The following is a 26,690-nucleotide window of genomic DNA, read 5'->3' as shown; positions in this document are numbered from 1 at the left end:
TAATGGGCAGTGGGGTGGGTGGGTCTTTTTTTAAATAAATATACAAGTGGAAATCTGGGAAGGCTAGCTGAATTCAGTGTAAAACTCTTCTGCCTTTTGAAGTAACTCAGTGGTGTTAGCAAGTCCTGTTTTCAGTTTCTGTTCCCCAATGCTGTCTATACGTTGTTGCCGCCATATTGGTCTCCCTTTCAAGCACGTTGTAAACATTAAAAGACAATGAGGTGATCTACATGAAATAGAACTGTTTTTGTTTTTTTAAATATTAACCCTGCCCCCCCAAACTCTCAAGTTGACCTCAATAGTTGGTGATTTGTTGGACATGGCCACATAATGCTCTTGACAACTGTATGAAACTGGATCTTCAGGAATGTTTTTTGACTTCTCAGTCTAGTCTATACCAAGGGATTTCCTAGTGGTCTCCATCCCACCAATAACCACATTCAACTTATATGGCATTTTGAGCTCAACTGTGATTGGCAACACGCTGCCGCCTAAGCAAGGCTCATAAGTTTAAGCAAGAGAAAGTTTGTACTGTATAAGAAAACACTATTTTTGGATGGAGGAGCGTAACAATTGTAATCTTTTCACTCTCATGGAAGTGTGTGTGTATATATATATCAGCAGTGGGTTTCAAAAAATTTTACTACCGATTCTGTGGCTTGGTGGGCATGGTGTGGCTTGGTGGGCGTGGCAGGGGAAGGATACTGTAAAATCTCCATTCCCACCCCAATCCAGGGGAAGGATACTGTAAAATCTCCATTCCCTCCCTACTCCAGGGGAAGGATACTGTAAAATCTCCATTCCTTCCCCACTCCAGGGGAAGGTTACTGCAAAATCCCCATTTCCTCCCGATCAGCTGGGACTCGGGAGGCAGAGAATAGATGGATGCGGGGCCAGCCAGAGTGGGTATTTACCAGTTCTCCAAACTACTCAAAATTTCTGCTACTGGTTCTCCAGAACTGGTCAGAACCTGCTGAAACCCACCTCTGGTATATATATACCCTTTTCATCTCACTGGCCTTTTAAGTAAATATCTCTAGTTTTATATATATATAACACCTACTGAGAGTTTCTATCAGAGATAGAAGTTGTTCTCATGCTAAGAAGAATTGGCATCTTAAATTTTGTTCATAGTCACCAAAGCAGGGGTGTAAGAGCAGAGATCTTTCTGCTACAATTCCGTTTTTGTGCAGTGGTAACAAGCAGCAGAAACTTTTCTCGGCGAGAATGCGCAAATGCATCTCCTGCTTCTCCACAGAATACAAAGCACATGGGTGTTTCAAACTCCTCCCCAACTTTAGAGCTGATCATTATGGTCCTAAGTCATAATGGATTTCCCATTTGACTAACCCAATTTCACCTTTCTTTTTGACGGTGGATTAATCGCCGAGTCGTAAACTGAATGTCGCAGTCATAAAGTGAAGCCATTATTTGTTATGGACCAGTTTTGCCAAAACCCAAAAGTGCCTTTTTTTCAGAAAAAGAATATCAAAAACGGAAAGATTTTTTTAAAAAATTAAAGTTGCAGCTAGTCCTCAATTTATGGCCACAATTAGGACCAAAATTTCTTGTTGCTAAGCAAAGGGGTTGTTAAGTCAGTCCTGCTTGGTTTTGTGGCCTTTTTTGACTTTGCTTGTCAGAAGCTGACTGGGAAGCTCACAAATGATGATCATGGGATGTTGCATGTAAAATACCTGCTGGATGCCAAGCACCCAAATTTTGATACATGCTGCGTCAGTTGTAAGTCGCTTTTTCGATGTCGCTGTAACATCCCATAGTCGCTAAACGAAAGGTTGGTAAGTCGAGGACTACCTGTGTGTGACCCAACGCCTACTAAAACGGGGCAGCAGGATCAGAATCCGCCTCTGAAAACTCCTGACAAGCGCTCAAGTGGGGGGCTTATTTCGTCAACTTTGCAGATAGAAATACGCGAGAAAAGAAAACCATTCGAAGGAGGCTTTTGACTTTCCATCACTTTATTTTGTAAAAATAGAAAAGTTCCCCCTACCCCCCACCCCCTTCTGCGGCACAGCTGGGAGTGCAGGGGCAGGGGAGAGTCCTGTAAAATACCATGGAAAGCTGGTTATGTAAACATCCAAGAAGGGCCTCACCCTTTTTTTTTTTTTTTTTACTTTTCTATCCCACCCCACCACAAACAGACCCCCCATTTTAAGGCCCCCGGGGTATTTATTTTGACAGCTTATTTTAAAGGGGGAAAAAACCGAAGACTGTTCAGCGGGAGGCTCTGTTCCTTGGTGCGCTGCAATCTGCCAACACTTGGTCTTGCAAGAGGGGGGGCGGAGGGCCGAGCTCGAACTCCCTTTACTACCCATTCCCTGGTGTAAACATAAGTCAATAAATAAAACCTCCTTGAGGGGTTGCCCTGCTCATGGCCAGTAAAGGGAAAGAAAGCATCTTGAGCTGCCTGAGGGAGCAAAAGGCAATGGCTGACTTTAATCCACCCTGCAGCCTCTTCCAGAGGCAAAGCTCGCCTCTCTCTCCTTTTCTCCACACACCCCCGCCAATGAAGGCTTCCCAGAGGAAGAGAAGAAAGGGAGGCCAAGACGGAAGAGAAGCTGGAAATGGCGAAGCACTAAGCAGAGGGCAATAATAACTTGATAATAACAACTCCCCGCCTGCCCGAGCTTTGTAGTGTTTGGGTTTTTACAAATTCCTATTGCTGAAGGCGGCAAGAGAGGCTTTGCCGAGGAGACTTCTGCCCTCTAGCGATAAGGAAGAGAGCTTTGACTGGACTCGCGGTTTCGTCTCTAGAGTTGGTGAGAGAGGAGCAAAAATGGCTCCTCCACCCGGCATTGGGGGAGGGAAATCAAGCTTCCTGGAGCAGAAGTGGTCCTTCTCGCTCCATCAAAGTGCTGCAGAAAGAGAAGTAAAGGCAAGTTAAGGCAAGCCATGACTGACCACCCACCTGGCTTGCTTTTATCATCCTAGAGACCGACTGACTTCTCCTTGACGCGGGCAGAAGTGGGAGGGCCGCAAGAGACAGCAAACAGGTTCAAGTCTGTAACTCTGCACCCCCTCCACTGCCCCATATCAGCCTGGTATCTTTGGTTATCTAGTGTCTTTTGGGGTCCGTTTCCCAAAATTCTTAGCACCGGGGTCATAAGCATCCCAAGCAACAGATACAACCCCCCCCAACCCACCCCGATCCTGCTATACCTCTGCCTTGGGATGGGGAGACAGTGGGAAGGACCACCGCCCCTCCCTAAATCCCACTATGGGATCGACTCCCAGCCCTGCGATAATAACACAATAGCATTTTTATAAAGGTAACCAAAAGGAGCCCCTCCCCCACCCCCAAGAATTCGCATAGCTTGCCGGAATCCGTCAGAGACGGATTTTTAATACAAGCACACTCTAAAGGCGACACGTATAGGGATGCGTACGTAGAAGTCCTGCCTTTGTCTCCTCCATTCCCCAACATTATTGGTCCAAGGTCTCTTGTGTGCAATGGGGAGAGGAAAAGCTGTTGTGTTCCTCCGTTGGTCTTCAGATTCTTGAATAAATAGCATCCCAGGTGCCAGGGTTCCTGGCTTGCAAGGCAGAAGGACGAAGTGGATTTTAGACTGGGTTGAAGGAGGAGCCAAGAAACCACTCATTACAGAGTCTCTGTCGGTTCTTGGGGTGCCCCTTTTTCTCAGAGGCTCAGAGTTTATGGGGAGGAAAATTGCACATGTGGAGCTCACCCCGTTTTGAAAAGGGGGACCTCCGAGTTGTAGCCCCTTTGGGACTTCCCAGGTTCTGAACATTTGGCTTGAAGCTGCTCGAGTCAGCTGGACAGGCAACCTGAGGGCTTTGGCAAAGCTCTGGGGTTGGGAGAAAAGGCTTCTGAATAGACATCCAAGGCCCCAAAGAAAAAGATTAAGGCAAAAGGCATCCAGCCCAAGTCACCAAACACAGAGGAGGAGAGGGGAACAGGCTGCGGCTGCCTCCTTGCTCATCTTGACTGCTGTCCTGATGCCTGACTCCGGCAGATGAGCCAAGAGCAGGAAAGGCAAGCCTAAAACTGTGTCCAGGAGGAAATGGGCCATGGGAAGGCAGAGATGAGACACAGAAAAACCATCTTCTCCCAGCCTTTCTCAGCCTAGATCCTGGCTTTCTTGAGGTGCTAAGGGGTCTCCTCTTGGCTTTTGGTGTCAGCTGGGCTCTCCTCAGTGCTCGGAGCTTCTGCCGAAGTTGGAGGTTGTGATGACAGCTCATCTTCAAACATTTCAGGATTTTCCAGCATCTCTCGGATGAGTGGTGGCATGGGACCAGGGATCTCCATCTTCAAGGTGATGGCCCGTTCAGCACCTGTTGAAGAGCAGAAGAGGGAAATGGGTAACATTGGTTGATGGGAATTTTCCCATGAAGCTGCATAGGAAGAGAGAGAGGCTGCATTATTTTTCATTAAGGACAGTTGCCATAAGCTTTTTATAGATACTACAGGTAGTCTTCAATTTACAATAGTTCATTTAGTGACTGTCCAAAGTTACAGCAGCACTGATAAAAGTGACTTGTGATAATTTTTCCCACTTATGACTGTTGCAGCATCCCCCTGGCCACCTGATCAAAATTCAGACGCTCGACAGCTTACTCACATTTATGACAGTTGCAGTGTCACCCTTTGTGAACTTCTGACAAGCAAAGTCAATGGGGAAGCGGGATCCCCTTAACAACCGTGTTACTAATTTAACAACTGCAGTGATTCACTTAACAACTGTGGCAAGGCAGGTTGTAAAATGGAGCAAAATTCACTGAACAGATGTCTTGCTTAACAACAAAAATGTTGGGCTCAATTTTGGTCATAAGTCAAGGACTAGCTGTACTGCAAACTCAGAGCAGCTACCAATGTTTCCAGCACTTCAGTTCACACACTGGCTTTCTGCACATATATTGGAGACTCTTCATAATCTCTGTGTGAGGAACTAAAACTTTAGTGAAGAGGTTGTGTCAAAGCTCTAGAGCCGTGTTGGCGATCCTTTGGCACGCGTGCCAGAGGTGATGCGCAGAGCCCTGTGGGCATGCAAGCATCGCCAGCTGCTCTTCTAGTTTCCAGTGCCCCAGTTGGTCTTCGCGTGTGCCGGAGCGCCAGAAACCCAAACACCAGCTGACCAGCTCCGGCATGCATGAAGACCAGCTGGTGGGTGCGCATGTGTGCGCCAGAAATCCAAAGACCAGGCAGCCAGCATGCGCATGAGCACCAGCCAGCTGGTCTTCAGATTTCCGGTGCTCTGGCTCACACGCGCACACACGTGTTCCAGTTTGGGCACTCGGTGCCGAAAAGGTTTGTCATTACTGCTCTAGAAGAAATGCTACAGGACGACTCCTCCTTTTTCCATAGCTTTTGGACAGAGTCTTTTGGAAGAGTCTTTCCACTGACCACCAATTACAGGGCAGGCTATGAACAAGAGGCAGAGTCAACCTGATCAGTAGGCTTCCTCCACACCGCAGCAAGCCAAATAGTGTGACAGTAATTAAAAACAGAAGCCATTTACATCTCGTCAACCATAAGTCTATGGTTCCTAGAGTGACATATTTTGAGACTGCTTCAGGAGTGCCCCATGACAAAACCCCCAAATATTCCCACCCACCTCCAATGATCTTACGCTCCCAGATGAGAACATTCAGTTTTACCTTTGGTACTGATCCCCCGCAGGTCAGTAATTTTCATTAGCATGCGAGGAAACATGTAAGGCTTGTTGGGCCGACGTCGGCGCGCATAAATCTTCAGTGCTTCCAATAATGGTTCCTGCAACTTATCTACTTTTTCCGGCTCTTCCAGGTCCATTCGATCTATGGGGAAAAAGAAAGACTGCGATGTGTTTGTTCTGCTGCTTTTGAACAGTCTAGGCTGGTTTGTGACTGTTTCACGGAATACACGGAACACCAGTTTTCATCTCCAAATGAGCATTCTTAATCCTTATGGATTGCAGGGCAAAAAAAAAAAAAAATCAAAACAATTAGGCAGTAGGAAGCCTCTTAGATAGGGTTTCTGCTTGACCAAGCTTCATTGTCATTTACTTTTTGTCATTACATGCTATTTTTCCCCCTTTCCCCTCCCTTTTGTAAGAGGGAATGGAATCCTAGTATTGTGTCAGGAAAGAAAGAAAGAAAGAAAGAAAGAAAGAAAGAAAGAAAGAAAGAAAGAAAGAAAAGAAAGAAAGAAAGAAAGAAAGAAAGAAAGAAAGAAAGAAAGACGGAAGGAAAGAAAGAAAGAAAGAAAGAAAGAAAGAAAGAAAGAAAGAAAGAAAGAAAGAAAGAAAGAAAGAAAGAAAGAAAGAGCTGGCTTTTCTGCTCCATCTAGTTCAGGGGTCGGCAACCTTAAACACTCAAGGAGCCACAAAGGTCCTAACTGGAAGTCCCCATTCAATTCTGGAGTCGACCGGAAGTCCGGTTCTCCCATCATAGAGTCTCCTCCTAGCGCAGCATCCTTTTTCCTCTACCTGTCCTAACTGAAAGCCCTATCAATTGTGGAGCTGACCAGCAACAGGGAGATGCAGCAGAGGGATGAAAGAGCCACATGAGGCTCCAGAGCTGCGGGTTGCTGACCCCTGATCTAGTCCATGAGGAGAGAAACTGAACAGATAATTTCTCAAGGGGACAGAGAAATTTTCTCCAATACATTTTCAAAGGCAGACCTCTGTAGATGAATTGTAGCACTGCTCTTGAAAACATCTTATGAGAGGACTTCTTAGTAATGTCTTCCCCAGAGACTAGATAGAAGGGCACTGAAGGTAAGGTAGAAGTGACTGTATAATAAAACACAGCATATTCACATGCGTGCCCGCACCCCACTTCATCACAACATCTTTCAAAGCTTATCTGTTCATGATTAACTACCTTCACCCATGAAATAAATTTCTAAAGCAAATTCTCTGTCATCAAGATAAATGAAAGCTGATAGAAAAAAATATGAAAGAACAGAACTCTGTTTGTGTAATCATATATACTTTGTCTAGGGCACATAACTTTCCCTCCTACTTTTAATTTAGAAATTATTTCATTTTAGTTGCTACTAGTCTTTAGACTTTACAGTGGTCCACTCCAATGTCTATGGAGATTCTCAGTCATCCAGGTCATGGTTGTCCCAAAGGTGCTTTTTCAAGAGGCAACTGGTTTTTCTTTGAAGACGTTTCACTTCTCATCCAAGAAGCTTCTTCAGCTCTGACTGGATGGTGGGCAATGTCGAAGCGAAACATCTTCAAAGAAAAACCAGAAAGTCCAGTTGTCTCTTTAAAAAAAGCACCTTTAGATCCAGTCCAATGTTTTTTCTACAGAGCTATGGTGATGCTCTAGGACAGTGATGGCTAATCTTTTTGCCATCCCGTGCCATGAGGGGGGGGGTGTGTCATGCGCATGCGTGCCCACACCCATAATTCTATACGCTACGCCCCCGTGCATGCGCGCACGACCCCCCTGCTCCACCCCACTCCTGGCACATGATGGCACGGTGGGCCGGGTAGGCCTGTTTTTCTCTCTCCCCAGGCTACAGAGCCTTTCTAGGAGCTTGGGGAGGGCAAAAACCATCTTCCCCACCCACCCACCCCCGGAAGCCCTCCAGAGGCTGGAAATGGCCTGCTTGCCGACTTCCGCTCCCACTGGAAGTTGGCAAACAGGCCATTTCCGGCCTCCGGAGGGCCTCCGGGGCAGTGGGAAGGCCGTTTTTGCCCTCCCTAGGCTCCTAGAAATGCTCTGGAGGCTGGGGAGAGCAAAAAACGGGCCTTCCAGTCCCATCAGAAGTTGGCAAACGGCCGTTTCTGGCCTCCAGAGGGGTGGGGAAGGCCATTTCCGGCCTCCCCAAGCTCCTAGAAAGGCTCTGGAGCCTGGGGAGAGAGAAAAACGGGCCTTCACCACCACCCCGAGGCCCTCCAGAGGCAGGAACAGCCTGTTTCCCTACTTCTGATGGGCCCAGATGGCCTGTGTACGCCAGAGCTGAGCTTGCGGGCCCACCAATATGGCTACGCGTGCCACCTGTGGCACGCGTGCCATAGGTTCGCCATCACGACTAGGATATATTTTGTGCCATGTGATTCAATTTTCCCCTCTTTAGAATTTGATACTGTGACTGGCTGATACGGTAATTATGAGAGATTAATTGAAAAGCAGACTTGTCTTCTCAGCAAATGCCTTACAAGTTAAGGTGTGTATCTGTGTGTATGTGTGCAAACAGACAATATTCCCGTTTTCCCCAATTGCAAGAGTAGGACATTGTTCTCTCCACCTTGTTTTAGGTCTCTTGCACTTGCACTGCATTCCCCCTGCCTATGAAGAAAAGAAGCTGACCAGTGGTGGGATCCTCCCGGTTTAACAACCGGTTTGGTGACCACGCGCTTTGTGCGCATGCCAACTGACACGCGCTGTGTGCGCCTGTGCAGTTTGAAGAAATCTCTACTTCCGCATTTCTTCGGAGGAGAAACACAGCTGAGGTGCAGCAATCTGCTCTGCTGCGCGAATCACCTGAGAAGATAAAGATAGGAAAATAGCGTGGGCGGGTGGGCCCATCTGATCGTCGCAGCTACCAGTTCGCTTGAACCGGTCCGAACCAGTAGAATCCCACCCCTGAAGTTGACCACAGCTGAAGCCTCTGCCTCTCTTCTGAAGTTCCCCAGGGGAAGTTCAGAGCATTCTTCTCCAAAGTGAGGTTTCTATTCGATCCAAGCTGATATGGAAAGACGAGGGATGCTGGAGCTGCACTCGAGGTATTACCTCCACAGATGAGGCAGATCGCGCTGAGCAGGCCCGTCTCGGTGTCATCCATTTCGAGGGGAAGCAATTGCCCAGCAAAGGCAAAAACCAAGTCAGTGAGGGGCCCAAAGCCAGCATTATGCATCTGGGTACGGTTCAAGGTCAGCCCATCTGAAAAGGTCATTGTGTCTTGTTCTGGAGTGTAGCGGATACAAATACGGAGCATCTGCGGAGGGTGGAGAGGACAGAAATAAAGTCACTGGAGAAATATATTTTAGGGAAACCACCTTTGTTTTTTCCCCCCTCTTGTTTATTTCTGGTATTCCTATAACATCCAATAAAGAAACTCTTTGGGCTCCATACGTGTTTTGAAACATTTTCACCGTGCAAAATGCAGTTTCCTGAGAACATCAGCCTTTCCAATAAATGTTGGTCTTTCCTCCTACAATTATATGTTTGGAAAATGCCCAGCAAAACCTCAGTAACCAAAGCTAAGCAAAAATTCTTGTCCTCAAAAAAAGAAAAAGAAAGAAAATTGTTGAGGGGAAGATCTTCTCATGCTTCTGCCTGGCTCTTCCCAGCATTCACAGATGCATGAATTATTCAATGAGCATTACTTAGACACACTGCTACTTTGGGGGTCGCCTTGGAACCTTGATCTTGTAAAAAAAAATAAAAATCCTCTTGCTGTGTTTAAGGCCGAATGTATACCCACTCGATGTCTATGGAGGCCGGAGTGGGCTGCTGGGGGTTCGGGAGAACCTCTAGCTAAGATTCTGTGTAGTTCGGAGAACCCCCAAATCTCACTCCTGGCTGGTCCCAGCTACCCTGCCCCGCTCCTCCCAGGAATCCCCATACGGCCCGTTTTGGATGCAGGTAAGTGCAAGTTGTGCGCGGAGGCTCAGGGAGGGCAAAAAACGGTCCTATCGGCAGTTCGGGAGGCCCATTTCTGGCCTCCAGAGCCTGGGGAGACCATTTTTGCCCTCCCATAGGTTCAAGAAAAGCCTTTGGAGCCTGGGAAGGGCAAAAACGGTTCTCCACTGTGGTGCAGGAGGCCGACTAGGCCATGTTCACCATGGCCATACCCGCCCAGCAACCACGCAGAGAATCCCTTGCTAAAAGTTTTGAAGCTCACCGCTGCATGCAGGCCACACCAAGCTTCCTGACCCCCCCACTCCAAAGGTCTACAGCTCTGTCCCTCACCAGGATGTCCAAGCATGCTGCCTTCAGTAAAGTAATTTGGTCAGCAATGCTGAGGGTGGTAAAGCCGGGAAGGCGTTTGGCAAACTCTACTATCTTGATGATGCATTTGGTGGCTAGTTCGCTGAATTTGTCCCATAGACCCAGGTCCAGCTGTATTCGGTGATCAGCACTGGAGTTCTGGAAGAAAAGAGAAGTCAGGCATTACAAGTTGCTTTCTCTTTCTCCACACCTCACGTCCCTCCCTGGGAACAAACACAAGACAACGTTACTCCAGAAGCCAGCATTCCTGTTCTGCCCTGCCAAGTGGTCTCCTCCAGCTTAGCGGCTACAAGTAGCTTGGGAATCCCCAGGATTTCCATTATTGTATAAGAATTATGAGAGTTGCAGTCCCAACATGCAGCCAACAGATTGAGCCCTGTGTTGAAAAATGCTGTTGAGACAATGAATACTGCAGAAGCTGGTTTTAGCCTCCACAAAGAACAAAGATATTTTTTTTTCTTAACTCTGTGGACATTTTTCTCTGTTGTCTTCCCCACCTTTTTCTCCCCTTCCATTTATCTTTCTTCTTAAAATAATAACTCTAAACAATCCATAACAGCAACAATGTTGAAGAAAAGTGACAGTATCATCTTTATTGCAAATTGACAAAGCAAATGACAAGTTGTGCATTTAAGCTTAGTTCATGAGAAGATTTAGGAATTCCCACATATGGGATGGGGACACCGTGATCCTTAAGGTTTTGGACTACGACTCCAGTACTGCTTTTCACTTCACTTTTCTCACTGGCTGGACTAATGTGAGTTGGCATCTTAGCCATCCAGAGAGGTCGCAGCTGCCCCATCGCTAGATCAGTATATTCTCACTTAATTGTAATATCTACTATTAATAGCCTGAAAGAATTGGACTACTATGTTCTGTTGTATCAGATATTCTCTTAACCGGGTTGCTTGAAGTGAAAGTTTTATATGTTGAAGGGAAGAAGTTTGAATTATAGATGGTTTTGCATGGAGTGGAAGGTTGGTTACTGAAAAAGATGTGAAGGAAACAAAGAATTCATGAAAATAAGTGGGATTTTTAGCAATTGGTTCACACTGAGCAGGGACTATGACAAGGCTTTGTAATGTTTCCTTTGTTGTTTAATGGATTTATGGATAAATGTATAAGGAATTGTGATGGACTTAAATAAGAACCGAGTGGGAATATAACTGTGTATTTTTTAAAGCAGATAATACCATATTTTAGTGAGAACCATAATGATTTGTCATGAACTTTGGACAGTTTGTATGATGTTATGAGAAGTATGGATTTGAAAATTAATCTGTCAAAGATGAAGGTATTTATATGTGATAGGAAAAAAATGGAATGAATGGTTGCAAGTTACATATATGGCAAAAAACTTAAACAAGCAGATGAAGTCATGTACCTTAGTGAAGTTTTTGGTGAAGACAGAAAAATTGATGAGACAGAAAGACATAAATTTTAAGTGTAAATATAAAGGAAAGGTGACAACATGTGATATGCTATGAGAAATAAATGTTCTGTGAAAAATAAATGTTCTGTGACAATGAGAATGGCTATGTATAGTAATTTAATAGATCTTTATTTAATGAATTTAAGAGCCAAAGGATCAATTTTGCATTTAAATTTCACCTTCAAAATAAGGCATAAATACATTATTCCTGTGATTTGTCTGGGTAAATGATATTTTATGTCATTTACATGCACAATTACACAAATGATTACAATTACACAAATGGCACGCAACATTACGTGTAAATTACGTATTATGTACACATCAATTACATCAATTTGGATTTAACAGACATTCAGATTTAGCAGACACTATTTCCCTCAAATGGTGTATTCAACTGAGGCTTTGTTATACATGGCTATGTTTTGCCTACTTCATTATATGAAACTAGGCCCTATCAGGAGAAAATAAAAAGGAAGTGAGGACTCTAAGAAATGCGTGTGTTGAAACCAGAAACAATGAGGTCAAGAATAAATGAATATTAAATGAATGTAATTTGAATACAAAAGTGAGAGAGCAATATGAAAAAAGTACATTGAGGTGGCTTGTAACAAAAAAGGAGCAATATGGATGGAATTGCAAAAATTGCAAGATTATAAAGGGAGCAAAACAGTTTGAGAGGAAAAGAAAGTGAAAAAGTTGGCTGAAATGGAACTGACAGGATTCTTCAAAAGAGAAAGCTGAGAATTTATGAAACAAAAGTCTGGGTATGGAATATTGTATGGGCATGCCTTTAATTTATTTGACTTGCTATTTCTTAATCTTTGCAACTCATGTTCTGCAAAACATTGCTGAAAGGGATCAGCATGATAGGATGGGTATGCATGTATAGATTATTGATTAATCTTGGACAAATAAAAAATAGTGCTTGATCTTTGGATATGGTTTCCCTTTTTTCCTTTTGTCTTGCTATTCTGACCATTGTCCTATCTCCATGGCTGCCTTTTATCAAGTTTTAAACTAACTAGAGTTAAAATTAACAGGTTTGTTCAGATTTCTGATGACAAAGCATGTTGTGGTGGTGTAAGATAGAAGCAAAGCTTCCAAATTCCTCCTTGTGGCTTAGCAGAGGATGGGGAGGAAAACATACAACCCAGGAGGCTTTCATTTTGTGGTTTCACAGCATAATGTGCTGCGAAACAAAACATTAAGTCCCACAACTCAGACGTGACTCTGTGGGTTCAGCCAAGGCTAGAAGTACCCAGGGCCTTCTAATGCGCCCTGCACTTTAGAGTGATTACGTTCGCAAAAGAGTAGGTTGCAGTCATTACCGTGGTATATTTGCCCAACTGGCAAAGAGATGGGAAGGTTTCCTGATGAGCTTTGCTGACCTTCTGGATGAGCTCTTCCAGTTCAGGTGTCATTTCGTAGCTATCTACCACCACTTCCTCTTTCACATCTTTTTTCTTCTTATTGCGGTCATTCCTCACAGCTGAAAGAGGAGAGAGAGCGCAAAAGTGATGGAAAAGGATATTTTTAATTGACCATATCAATTTCCTTCAAGGGAAGGTTTTAATTTATGGTATATCTCCAGAAAAGACCATGGAGGGTAACGGCTGAAATGTTACCATTGACTTAGGCAATACAATAGAAATGGAATTACTGGATAGACTCTTAAAACAGCAGTCCCCACAATCCCTGGGCTACTGACTGGTATCGATCCTTGACCCATTGGGAACCGGATAGTACAAGCAGTGGATGAGTGCGCGAAGCTTCATTTGTGCATGCGCAGGAAATAGGTTGCACATGCAAAACCATTCCCTCTCTGCCACCGCTACTGTTGCCGGTCCATGAAGATTGGGGACTGCTGTTCTAAGACCTCTCTTCCCCAGAAGACCCCAGAGCAATGCCTACAATCCAGATCTTCCACCTCTTTGAAGGAAATGAAAGCAGGAGAAAGGCAACCCAGAGTACTACTCTGTGGCTGCTTTGAACTTCAATTCCCATCAGATCCAGCCAGCAAAGCCATTGGCAAGATTTGTGGGAGCCATAATCCAAAACATCTGGAGGGCACAAAGTGGCCTGATGATCCTCCTACAAAATATCTTCAGACGGCTTGCCAACTCTTTGGTTTTTTTTTTCCTCCTACAGACTGACCTTCTCTCTTAAGCCTCAACTGCTGTATTGCTTTGTTTAAGATTATCATATCTGGGCTGTAAAAATCCGGGGAACCGCTAAATGACAACAAAGGGTTAGAGACAATGAAGACAGCTGATAGTTTGAACCAGTGGTGAAATCCAAATTTTTTTTACTACTGGTTCTGTGGGCATGGCTTGGTGGCCGTGGTGTGGCTTGGTGGGCATGGCAAGGGAAGGATACTGCAAAATCCCCATTCCCTCCCCACTCCTGGGGGAAGGATATTGCAAAATCTCCATTCCCACCCCACTCTGGGGCCAGCCAGAGGTGGCATTTGCCGGTTCTCTGAGCTACTCAAAATTTCTGCTACCGGTTCTCCAGAACCTGTCAGAACCTGCTGGATTTCACCCCTGGTATGAACCTCTAAAGGAACAGGCAGACAGCTGCATTTAAATGTACTCTGCTTGTCTTTCTGATGAAAAGAAAAGAATAACAGCTTCAAATTGGTTCCTCTGATTGCTGAGTCTGAATCTGCTGTGGTTACAAGGATGGCAACTGTTGCTTCCCTTACGGTATTAATGGGACAACTTTCCCTTCTGACTTAGAGCAGCAGGAAAACAACCATTAATCACTTTTCCTAATATGGGACAGAGTGGATTTGGGCAAGTCCGGGTGCATGGTCTGGAATGGTATGCTTAGCCACCTGTCAAATTGCCCAACAGGTACAGGGTGGGTGGGTGTCTGCCTGGCTATTTTGGGAAAACAAATTCCTAGATAGTGTTGAGAAACTGGCCCAGAGAAGATTATGGGATGCAGCAGGAGGAAATGACTGACAAGCTAACTCCAGCCTCAATTTACAGAAATAGCAGTATTGGCAATGAGTCCCCTTCTGCCTTTCTGGCAAAGAAAACCTGGATATAGCCCATGGATGCACCTAGAGCTAGAATGCAGGGAATAAAGTGAGGGAATGGGACAACTAGCTATAGCCAACTCATCACAGCCAACTCATCACGGCCAACACACCATAGGACAACTCATTGCAGGACAATGTAACAATTCTATTTAATTATTTAAAATAAATAAAAATATTTAAATTCTGCCATTTCACATTTTATTCTGTTTCTCCTTTTGCATCCTTTCTTTAATGATTCTATCCCGCCATTTCTTTGATGTTAGTGTAACTCTTGTCCCGCAGCAAGTTATCCTGCGGTGAGTTGGCTGTGGCAAGTTGGTTATGGCGAGTTGGCCGTGGCGAATTGTCATAGACCCTAAAGTGATGGTCATCTCCTCATCTCCAATAATAAAAACACTACAAAGTCCAACCATCAAAACCAAAAGTCCCTTCTTCACACAATCAGCGGAGAACCTATAATGTGCCTGGTTGTGATGGAATCGGCAACATCAAGAGCCCTGGTGCCGCAGTGGCCAGAATGCAGTATTGCAGGGGTGCCGGGGGTTCGATCCTCACTGGCTCAAGGTTGACTCAATCTTCCATCCTTCCGAGGTGGGTAAAATGAGGACCCAGATTGTTGTTAGGGACAATATGCTGACTCTGTAAACCACTTAGAGTGGGCTATAAAGCACTCTGAAGCGGTATATAAGTCTAAGTGCGATTGCTATCAAATTGCAGAGTATGGTTCTTTCTTTCTAGTTTAAAGAAACCTTCTGGGGGGCACAGAATTAGTGCAAAGTATTGACCCTGGTTTTTTTTTTAAAAAAACAACAACACAGGTCTAAGTGTCTTTCAAAAGAGTATCAAGCTCCTGTTTGTAAGGAGCCCAAATAAGATCTGATAGTCACTTTGACATGTGCCAATCAAGCACTCTGTGGGCAAATGCCTCTCCCAATGACAAATTTCTTGTCTCTTTTGCAGCCCTGGCCAAAACGGCCATGCAGGTCAGTCTCCATCAACTGGATGAGGAAGAGCCTGCAAAGGGAGGCTGTGGGAGGATTGCCATCCTTTGCTCTGCCAACAAACATAGCAGCCTACACGGGTGTATGGAAGCTGGGCCCATCCCTCTCCATCAGCAAGTCTTTCATTGATGAAGCATGCCAGAGCACATCCATCTCAAAAACTGTGTCCGGAGAAGAGGGAAAACACTATTTTAAAACTGGAACGGCTGGGCTGGGAATGAGACAAAAACAACTTGATGAGGGAATGCCGTTTAAAAAAAATAAAAATAAAACCCAGTTACCAGCAGATGTTCATGCCTTGGGTAGGGTGGTATGAGAGTAAACAGACTGAGGTATGCTCTCCATTCTCCTCCCAAAAGTATTATTGTACTCTATACCACCTCAGACTATTTGTCCATCAAGCAGCAGTTCTCCAGGATTTCGACCAGATAATCTTTCCCATGACCTCTCTGAGCCTTTTTCTGGTCTGAAATGGGAGAGCTCAGGAATTTAAAATGGGATTGTCTGCATGCAAACAGCTCTGCCCAAATGCAGCAGTCCTTCATGTCAGACTCATAGTCACTTTACCATCCTTCTAGCGTTGCTTGACCCTTGAGGTTACTCTAAACAGTGCTCCTCAGGGAGAATTTTAACAAATGTAGCTTCTCCCATCACTATACCTTGGGCTACAGAAAAAACGTCCAACCCCTTATCAATTACCCCATGCTATGCTCTTTTCTTTCTCTTTTTCAGCTTAATCATAGGTTTGAGATTCCAGATTCCACATCTCCCTATCCTCCAAGCCATGCGGTAAATTCTGCAATCCCAAAAACATGATCACAGAATTGTTCTGAGAATGGTGCTCAGTCAGAAGTAAACCAGAAGGACCAACTAAAGGGCTGGATAGGGAGCCATGGGGATGTTAGAGAGGTTGGGAAAGGATTGCTGTACGTCAGTTCACCCAACAAATAGAGCTGTTGCTTTCTCCAGCGTGGAACAATATAACCAAGGTCAGAGTTTCTCCAATGGCAGGACAAAACTCATATTTGATCACGTGGATCCACTGACTGAACAAAGTTCATTAAAAAATAACCTGCAAGGTAGGTTCTTAATTTCTCCTCACCCTAAATATAGCTTATTCCATGTCTGCAGAGTCAAGCAAGACAAATCCAACCTTAAGTAGCATCCTACAAGTAGGAGTTTCAGGGCATTCTGTACTTTGTGGCAAGAGGTTCCGCTGTGTGATGGCAAAAACTGAGTAGTGTTGTCAAGCTCAAATTGGTTGGAGACCCTCAACAAGCCCTCCCTAGAAGAATATGTGGGACGTGCCAAATCTAATAGCTGAGATGATCCTGCAGGCACATGTAACACAAACTATGTGGAGCATTAATGATAACCAGCACTTTGAATTAGGCCTAGAAACAAATCAGTAACCTATACTGCAACTACAGCACCAGTTTTTCCTGACTATCTTCTATCAATGCCTAGTAGAAGAGCCATTACACTTAGAGCCAATTAAAGTTCATGATTTGTCTTCAGAGGTAGTCCTGAAAAAATAACTTTGAGGAACTTTGAGGCGGAAGAGCCACAACCAAAACAACAATCTGATAAAAGAAATCTGATTCCGGCACAGAAAAATAATTTGAAAAAAAAATGTCTCAGAGAAGATCCTCTCCAGTTCTCACAAAGATAAAGGGAGGGTGGAGATCAGTATATTTAGTCTTGCAACATTTTGTTAACCTTTTACTGTAATAAAGGTAATATTGGCATTCATAATTTTGGTTTCCTAGTTGACATCCGATTACCCAAATAAGTTGAAGGAAAGAAACAGGAGAAAAGTGCACTACACAAGCTGTTTTGAACTTCCATACAAATGTCAGGGTATAAACCACCAATCAGCAATCAAATCACCGGCCATTGCTGGACAAAGCCTACCCAGACATTGTCTCTAACAAGAATCATAAGTCTAGAAGGAACCTAAATTGTGGATCTATTCCTTTGCAGGGAGTGGAGTATGTGATCCCATCTATTCTTGGCAATTAGCAAGTCCATCTTACAGCATTTCATCTGAGCTTGTTTTGACCTGTCCACACACTGAGTCAGATTTTGTTTAACCTAGCTATAATAAAGGTGGAATTTGACCAATGCAGAATCAAATGGAATTGTTCTCATGATTTAAAAAACCATTGCTTTTGCTGATTAAGCATAGTTACTTTAACTATCATTCAAGCCAATTGCACCTGAATGGTTGGGTTAATATAATTTGTAATTTGCTTAATTAGATCAACCATTTTGGGGGATTTGCACACTACAAAAAAATCACTAACCAAAAGAGCTGGGTTCACACAACACAAAATCTAACCAGGTTAAGATTAACCATGCTGAGGATGCTTTAGGAATACAGCATTTAGATATGTAAGAGCTCTGGTTAAGCATGCCATGTGAACGCAACTGATGAGTGTTTGCTTAGAAATTGCCTCAGGTTCCATCATGCAAAAATAGTGAGGGATACCTAAAATAAACAGTCTCTGGTGATAATTTTAAACTTACCTCTCCCACACTGCTGGAGAGGAAAGAGAAAGAGAACAACAAACATGAATTAAGTCAAACCCATAATTGGGAAACTGATAGTAATTACTAATTTGCCAGAAAACATAGCAAGTATCCCAAATGGCATAAGAGCATTGCAATGCTTGAGTTTAGACTCTACAAGCATTTTACCAAAACTGTTTGGAATTATTCAAAATATTTCCAAGTTATTAACTACTTGGAAATATTTTACCTATCCTATTATATTTTAATTAGATATTGGGTTTCTGTACAGAAAGAGCTGCTAATGGAGGAAGTTTTATGTTGCAACCTCAATGCTACTGATAGAAGAGGCAAAGATGCATAACTAATCTACTCTTCGTGCTACTTTTAAAAATACGAATTGAATGATTAAACAGCATTGTACAGGACAGTCCTACAATGCCTCCAGTGTGCACGATACCCTAAGAATAAATCTCATGAATGAAACAGGACTTGCATTTGAATTAAAAACAGATAGGAATGTATTCTTAGCCATTCTGTGCACGGTTATGAGAAGGGCAGGGATTTTAATCCAATTTCTGCAATGACACGAGCTGTCTTAAAAGGGCAATTAAAGGCACGGTGGTCATATGGATACCTTCCTTGAACAGGAAGGCAATAAGCAGCCATTTGTCTGGCCTCTATCCAAGGCTATCTACAGCTCCTCCAATGAACTGGATTTCAGGGTGTCAAAAGGGGGACAGTTTCTGTGTTGCTGTCCCTGCTAGCTGCAAAATCTCAAAAGAAGAAGCCTGGATCTAGCGGCCTCTGGAGAAGGCATCCAGAGAGGGCTTCTTCTGCGTTGGCGCGTAGGGATGTTTTGCCCTCTCCTCCCTGCCTCTTCTCAACTGGGGTACCCTCCTTCCCCTTCTTCTGAATCCTGCCAGTGCTCCTTCCTCACTGAGCGCCCTGGGTTGCGTGTGCACTCTCGTCGGCCTGAGCCTTCTCAGGCTGCCCTTCCTGTTCACCCCTGGATAAAGCGCCAGGGATCTGGGAACAGGATACGCCAATCGGCAGGATATACACTTATAGCCGCAGTCAGCACAATACTGGGGGGGGGGAGGAGTGGAGCGGGGCGGGGGGAGAGGCTGCCAGTCCAGGCAAACTGCTCTCTGGAGGGGGGCTTTGCATGCAGACAACACCACTCCACTGCCTTAGGGGAAGCTCTCCCCCAATCTCTCCCTCTAGCTAGTCTTTTTTTCCTCTCTCTCTCTCTCTCTCTCTCTCTCTCTCTCTCTCTCTCTCTCTCTTTCTTTTAACGAAAGGTGTGGCAGGCCACACGGTTTCAGAGAATGCAATCTATTTTAGCAGGGAGCCGTGTCCCATCCCGTGGTCCCAAGCCCCATCTGAGCCCTACATGGGATACAGAGGGAAAGGGGAAAAGGCTTGGGCTGGCTCGGATCCCTTCGGCCATCCGTTTCCTGTCTCTGCAGTGACAACCCATCGGGATAACATTCTTCTTCGTAGTTTCCCCCACCCTTGACACCACGCTCCCCTGGCCCCATCCCCCCCCCTCTCTCTCCCCCCTCCTTCCCCCCTCCCTTTAAAGTGACAAGCCCTCGGAAATAAATCGCCAGGTTTGGAGACCTAGACGTTCCTAATTAGGGGCTCTTAAAGAGGCAATGATTAATGTGAGTCCTGACTAAGGCCAGGGCAAAGACGTGCCTAAGCAGTTGGGAGTAAAAGCAACAGCCGCTGAGAGGCACTCTGTCTTTGAAAAGGCCGGGTGTTTGACAGCCCTCTTAAAGGGGCAGCAGAGCACTCAGATTTGGCCTCCAAGGGATGCTGGTTTGTTTGTGGCTCCTCAATGATTTGGGGTGTGTGTGGAATTATTTCCCCCACACCCAAAGTCCCTGCTCCCTAACCATTACGGAATATCAATATGGATTGTTGCTTTCTTAGCTCCTCCCACCCCATCCAGAAGGGGAAAATTGCCATCATCAACGATTGTTTCTGAAAAGCCACATGTGTCTTTTCAGTTTGCAGCATTTTTGTGCAAGGGAAAATCCATTTGAAAGCAGCGCCATAGAAGAAAAATATGTTATGGAGAAACCAGATACAAAAAGCAGATGGCTGCCCAGGAGGAACCAAAGATCCCTGGGAAAAATTTGTGTGAATTCTCTTAGGTGCGTCTATGACTGGATCGCACCAACATGGCTTTTGCTAATAAGCATAAAAATTGGGTATCCTACGCATTGTGAGTAAAGCTATGCTGGCCAGCAGAGCAACCCTGCAGGAGAATCAGATGCACAAGATGTTATTTAAAATAATGTGATTTTAGGCCTTGGAATACATGAAATAAATGTGCACCTCTAATTACATCTGTATATGTTTGCACATAGATATGGTTTGCTGTTGGACATACTAGTGCCTGTCATATTGTGTTAAATAGTTTATGTCCATGTCCTGAAGGAACATTAAAAAAAATCTACTTAGGCATAGCAATAAACATTTAAATGAATATTTATGGAATATCTACAAGGGATATATGAAGCAATTAAGTAAGTATAGTCCCTATACAAAGTGTCTTCAAGTGACAATCGTAAATTTAGTGATTGTTCGAAGTTACAACAGTACTGAAAAAAACCCTGATTTATGACCATTTTTCACATGTATGACCATTGCAGCTTCTACGTGATCAAAATTCTCATGCTTGGCAACTAACTCATATTTATGATGGTTGTAGTGTCCCAGGTTCACTTAACAACAGTGTTACTGACTTAACAAGTGCGGTGATTCGCTCAACAACTATGGCAAGAAAGGTCATATAATGGGAAAAAACTCAAAAAAACTTTTAGTTTCCAAAGCAGATGTGGTCAGGTCAAGTAATGCATAGTGATTGCTCTAAGGCAGTTGTTTCTCAACCTTGGTGACTTTAAGATGTGTGGACTTCAACTCCCAGAATTCTTCAGCCAGCATGCTGGCTAGAGAATTCTGGGAGTTGAAGTCCATACGTCTTAAAGTCAACAGGGTTGAGAAACTCTGCTCTAAAAATCCACATCCTTCCCTGCTTTTTTTCCTTTGTTGATCCATCCCAGTCTCCTTTGCTATCATTTATGGTCTCCCAATCTGCAAGTTTCCAACCGGCATCTGGATAGTCATGGCAGCAATAGCAATAGCAATAGCACTTAGACTTATATACCACTTCACAGTGTTCTATAGCCCTCTCTAAGTGGTTTACAGGATCAGCCTATTGCCCCCAACAAGCCGGTGAGACTCGAACTGCTGAACTGCTGGCAGTCAGCAGAAGTAACCTACAGTACTGCATTCTAACCACTGCGCCACCATGGCTCTATAGACAATTCTATAGGTAGAAAAATGAATGTTGGACTGGAGAAACCACTGGTCTGAGGAACACCAGCAGTTTAACTTTCTATTTTCCAATCTATAGAGCCGTGATGGTGCAGTGATTAGAATGTGGTATTACAGGCTACTTCTGCTGACTGCCAGCTGCCACCAGTTCAGCAGTTCGATTCTGACTGGCTCAAGGTTGACACAGTCTTCCACCTTGAGATCGGTAAAATGAGGACCCAGATTATTGGGGGCAATAAGATGACTTTGTAAACTGCTTAGAGACGGCTGTAAAGCACTGTGAAGCAGTATGTAAGTCTAAATGTCATTGCTATTGCTATCTTGGTCTCTTTTATGCCCTATTTGACTCTAGGCACTGACATGTTCCTGCTGCTTCCATTTAAGCTTTTAGATTCCCGCTTTCAAAAGCCATTTCTTTCAGAAGTAGAAACATACAGTAGCTTTATAACAAAGAAAGGAGAATATATGTGTCCCAGGATAATGTTGCAGGATCTAATCTGGGTCGGTCACCGGAACCAGAGCAGTGGTGGGTTTCCCCCGGTTTGCACTGGTTCTATAGTACCGGTAGTAAAACTGGCAGGAGGCTCCGCCCATCGACACTGACGTCATCAAAATGCTTCTGTGCATGCGCGCGGTCCCGCTGCGAACCGGTAGTAAAGGTAAGTAGAATCCACCCCTGGACCAGAAGTTTCGTCTTCCAAGCTTTCGGACTCATGTTGGAGCCCATCTTCAGCTATATATTTCCAGGGTAGTAGCTTGCAGTTAAGCCTTACTATGTCTCACTCTCAGGACTTTATTCATCTTACACCTACATTGAGTGCACCTCAGCAATATTTAACAGGGGTAAACCCTTTGGCATTAGCTTTGTACCAACCCCTAGAAGTTATAAACCAGCCTTCCCAAAACTGGCTGGTTCTTTGTGGTCTCTACAAATACTGAGATTTGATGTTTTACAGATATGGAAGTTACAAGATCCTGTAAAAGGGATTTACCATTCAAACTCTCATGGAAGGACTCACCTTCTTTGGACATGCCAACCTCAAAGCACTTCTGTAGGCGACAATACTGGCAGCGGTTGCGAGTAACCTTGTTAATCTGACAGTTCTTGTCTCGGTGGCAGGTGTAGACCATGTTTTTCTGAATACTTCGGCGAAAGAAGCCCTAAAAATCATAGAGAGAAGAGTTACAAGTGAGCAGGAGGCTTGAGGTGGAAGACTGGCATGGACGCAGTTTACAGCAATGCTCTCAAGCAAGACTCTTTCCTAATGCCAGTTCAAGCAGTCCTAAATCATGGCTTGCTTTAAGCACAGTTCACCTGAATGAACTGAATACAGTAATTGACTGGGTCCTTACAATCCATTAAAGTGTAAACGTGGTTTATCAACCATAATGACTCCATTCATGCCGAACACTCTCCCCAAATCAAGGCACATTCAGGTTTAGCCCAGCAGGAGCAACCAGTCACTGTTTCACTTGGGGGCTCCTGTTTATAGAAGTTTATTTAGTGCAAAATAAAGGCATCCTCTGGCCATTTTGAACTACAGTACCCACAATGCCTTTTATTTGGCCTGGCTCGTTGGAGCTTTGGAATGTTGTAATTCAGCAACTCTTGAATGGAACATCTTATTTCTTACCAACAAAGCCTTATGGTCCGCTATTTGATTAAATCTTGGGTTCTGAATTATGATCTGCAACAATGCGACCAGCTGTCTCACGGTAGGCCAGATTATTAGCCATTCTTGCTTAGTACTGTCTTCTCCCACACGCATCACCTCCATAACGTGCTCAGGCAGGATAAACCTCTGCGAGGGTGTGGTGCTACATGGCCCTTTTATAAGACAGCAATTTCATTGATTCAGGTCCTTCCATATACTTCCTATAATGCAACTCCAGTGGCCCCAATCAGAATTAATAAATACTGGAGTTCATGAACAATTGTAGACCAAGGTTTCTGAACAGCACTGAGTTGCTGAGCACTGATATAGGAGCTAGAAAGCATGAATCCAGGAAGTTCAGAATCCAATATTCAGAATTCTTTAACTATGACACATAATTGGGTGAGTTTAGGCAAACTACTTTCCCTTGGAACTATCTAGGATGATTATAGCGCACAGCCTGTTTTAGAGAAGCACTACCAAATATTACTGAAATAATATTACAGTATATTAAAGATGCTAATTATTAGGATCCTAGAGACTATACTTGGAAACTGATCAGTGCAAACTGTTCCAACAACAAGAAGACAAATATAATTATCCTGTTCCAGTGACAGTACTAGATTATCAATGTGATGTAGTGGTTAAAGCATCAGACTAGAAACAGCGAGATGGTGAATTCTAGTTCCACCTTCGGCACAAAGCCAGCTGAATGACTTTGGGCCAGTCATTCTCTCTCAGCTCTGGGAATGAGGCAAGGGGGCAAACCACCTCTGAAATCTTGCCAAGAAAACTGCAGGACTAGTCCAGGCAATTGCCAGGAGTCAGCACTAATTTGAAGGTATTAAAAAATAAATAAATAGTGCCAATACTCCAAAGTGAAATCCAACACATCTGGGAGGACATCCAGTTTCTGCCTGGAATTATGCAGATATGTTAAGTGCACCCTTACAATCCAGCTACCGACCTCAGAAACCCTTGGCTGGTCAGAAAATCTGGGTGGCCTTCAACAGCTCAGCTCTCTGATATTATTCAAAAGCCTTGTAGATTTCTGTACTGAAAACGTAGGTGGAATTTTCTGCAGCAAACACACTTCAGATTCCACCAGTGGACCGAAGGATGCAAATCAGTATACATTTGCTTGTTTTGCACATTTCATCTTGCTTGCATAATCTGCTTTGGGTGTTGGCACGCGGCAACTTGGAATTCCCTGCTGTAACATTCTTTGCCAGAGGAAGGAGGTCTGGGTGAAGTAGCCAACCACACCCTCCGAGCTGAACAGAGGCAGGAGTCATGATGCCTGCCTGAACTCAGGATGTGTACTGTGGAGGCCAAGAGGGTGGGCGATTGGGAAATGCAACCCTCCACCTCAGAAACGGGGAAGAAGATGGCGATTCAGGACCGTCCCTTCACTTACCTTGCAGCCCTCACAGGAGCTGACCCCGTAATGGTAGCCAGAGGACTTGTCATTGCAGACGAAACAAGGCTTGTAGACCCGTGGGGGTGGGGGTGGAGAAGGGGAGCTGGGTACCATCTCCTCAGAACTTGTACTCTGGGTTTCCACCGCTGTAGAAGGGAAACAAGAAGACACGAGAGATAGATTTAGATTTTCTACGGGTGTGTGTCAGAAAGAGAGCACAAGTAAGTGACCATGTTTGTTTGTTTTTTCCTAATTAGAAAAATAGATAAAAATCAAAACTCCTAGTCCAACACTTAAGGGGAACATAAAAGGACAATGAAAGAGAATAAAAGAATTAAACTTGGAAGATGTCATGTTACAGGCACGGTTGAGTCTTTTCTCTTTCTTTTAGCACACAGCATGGAGTTGTATCTGTCTCTGTCTCGGCCAGAGAGCATGGAGATCTAGGAAAAAACGAGTGGAGGAAGTCCTCGACTTACAACAGTTCATTTAGTGATCATTCAAAGTTACAAGGGCACTGGAAAAAAGTTACTTATGACCATTTTGCACAGTTACGATCTTTGCAGCGTCCTCATGATCATGTGATCAAAATTCAGATGCTTGGCAGCTGGCTCGTATTTATGACCGTTGCTGTGTCCCAAGGTCTTGTGATCCCCTTTTGCGACCTTCTGACAAGCAAAGTCGACGGGGAAGCCAGATTCACTTAACAACCATGTTACTAACTCATCAACTGCAGTGATTCACTTAACAACTGAGGCTGGAAAGGTCGTAAAATGGAGCAAAATTCACTTAACAAATGTCTCACTTAACAACATAAACTTTGGGCTCAATTGTGGTCGTAAGTTGAGGACTACCTGCATTAATAGGACTGTGTGTCAAAAGGGATGCTCTTCTCAAATCTATCTGGATGTATTGAATAATGGATGTTGGCACAAAAATCCATCATTTACCTATAAAAGTTACCAGACTCCTTCTAACTAAACATTAGTGGCATCTGAGCTGGCAGATGTCCTGAAGTCGTGGTGGATTCCTCCATGAATATGTCAACCCAAGGCTCAGCTACTGCCTATAAGCCCAATTTGATGCTTGAAATAATTAGGAAGTGAATTGAAAATAGAAGTATTGATAATAATAATAATAATAATAATAATAATAATAATAATAATAATAATAATGCTCCTATACAAATCTACGGAGACACCCTATTTTTGAGTATTGTGTAACCTTTATCCCTTAAGAAGGCTTTTACAGAATTAAGAAAAAAGGTACAAAACGGGACAACCAAAATGATTAGAGAACTGTGTTAGTTCCACTTCAAGAAAAAATGGCATTCCAAATAGGGAGGCTGGGAGACATACATATCATAGAGTGGTATCAAATAAAGTATGACATGGATGGAGAGAATTTTTTCTTATAAAGTTAAAATTCAGTGCCAGCACTGAAACAAAATGTAGGAAAGCTCAGGATCAGCAGGAAAAAAATGAAGTTTTTTATATATCACCTAGTTAAACTATAGAATCTGCTGCCAGCAGCTGTAATAATAGCAGTCAATATGGCCCATTTGGACAAGATCATGGAAGATTATGATAAATGGCTACTAAGACGGTTAATTATTCTCAAGTAATAGGCATGTTCATTGGTTGTTGTGAAGCAAGGGTGAAGTCTAAACGTGTAAGCTTCCCAAATGCATCCAGTTGGCTGTTGCATAACTAATTACAGGTAGTCCTCAACTTACAACAGTCCACTTAATGACAATTCAAAGTTACAACGGCAGTGAAGAAAAGTGAGTTATGTCCGCTTTTCACACTAAGACCATTGCAGCATACTCATTATCAAAATTCAGACACTTGGCAACTGACTCATATTTATGATGGTTTCAGTGTCCTGGGGTCATGGGATTAGCTTTTGCGATCTCCTGAGAGGCAAAGCCAATGGGGAAGCCAGATTCACTTAACAACCTTGTTACTAACAACAACTGCAGTGATTCACTTAACAACTGTGGCAAGAAAGATCATAAAATGGGGCAAAATGAACAAGCGTCTCACTAAACAACAAAAGTGTCTCGCTTAACAACAAAAATGTTGGGCTCAATTGTGGTCGTAAGCCGAGGACTACCTGTAATACCCTACAATTATATAGGAAGCTTCATCTCTGCCATTCTAACTTCAAGAACTGAAGGCCATATGTGTGTTTCATTCTCGTGAGTGCTCATTCTCTGAGCCACAAACTCACCAACTATCTTTTAGCCTAATTTATTGTATGATACCTGGCTGCTTGGGTAATTTACACTTCAAGTGTAGAATTCAGAGGTGGGTTTCAGCAGGTTCTGACCAGTTCTGGAGAA

At 44.0% G+C, this 26,690-nt stretch overlaps 1 protein-coding gene across 6 annotated transcripts in view; it reads right to left on the bottom strand.

The window, feature by feature from the left end:
• Positions 1 to 1,958: 1,958 nt before the first annotated feature.
• RARG (retinoic acid receptor gamma) overlaps positions 1,959 to 26,690 on the bottom strand; it is a 156,146-nt gene continuing 131,414 nt past the window's right edge. For all 6 annotated transcript variants that reach the window (XM_034419157.3, XM_087886719.1, XM_087886721.1 and 3 more), the window contains 7 exons: positions 24,344 to 24,492; positions 22,291 to 22,432; positions 12,691 to 12,851; positions 9,889 to 10,065; positions 8,707 to 8,911; positions 5,635 to 5,793; positions 1,959 to 4,311 (listed from right to left, as the gene is read on the bottom strand). In XM_034419157.3, the coding sequence (XP_034275048.2) occupies positions 4,127 to 4,311; positions 5,635 to 5,793; positions 8,707 to 8,911; positions 9,889 to 10,065; positions 12,691 to 12,851; positions 22,291 to 22,432; positions 24,344 to 24,492 (1,178 nt within the window). In that variant the 3' untranslated portion in view covers positions 1,959 to 4,126. The remainder of the gene's footprint in view (positions 4,312 to 5,634; positions 5,794 to 8,706; positions 8,912 to 9,888; positions 10,066 to 12,690; positions 12,852 to 22,290; positions 22,433 to 24,343; positions 24,493 to 26,690) is intronic.

This window comes from Pantherophis guttatus, chromosome 2 (assembly GCF_059756535.1).
Source record: "Pantherophis guttatus breed Tessera chromosome 2, ASM5975653v1, whole genome shotgun sequence".
Taxonomy (NCBI): domain Eukaryota; kingdom Metazoa; phylum Chordata; class Lepidosauria; order Squamata; family Colubridae; genus Pantherophis; species Pantherophis guttatus.
The sequence above is the reverse complement of the archived record's forward strand: the minus strand, read 5'-3'. Positions and strand labels throughout refer to the sequence as shown.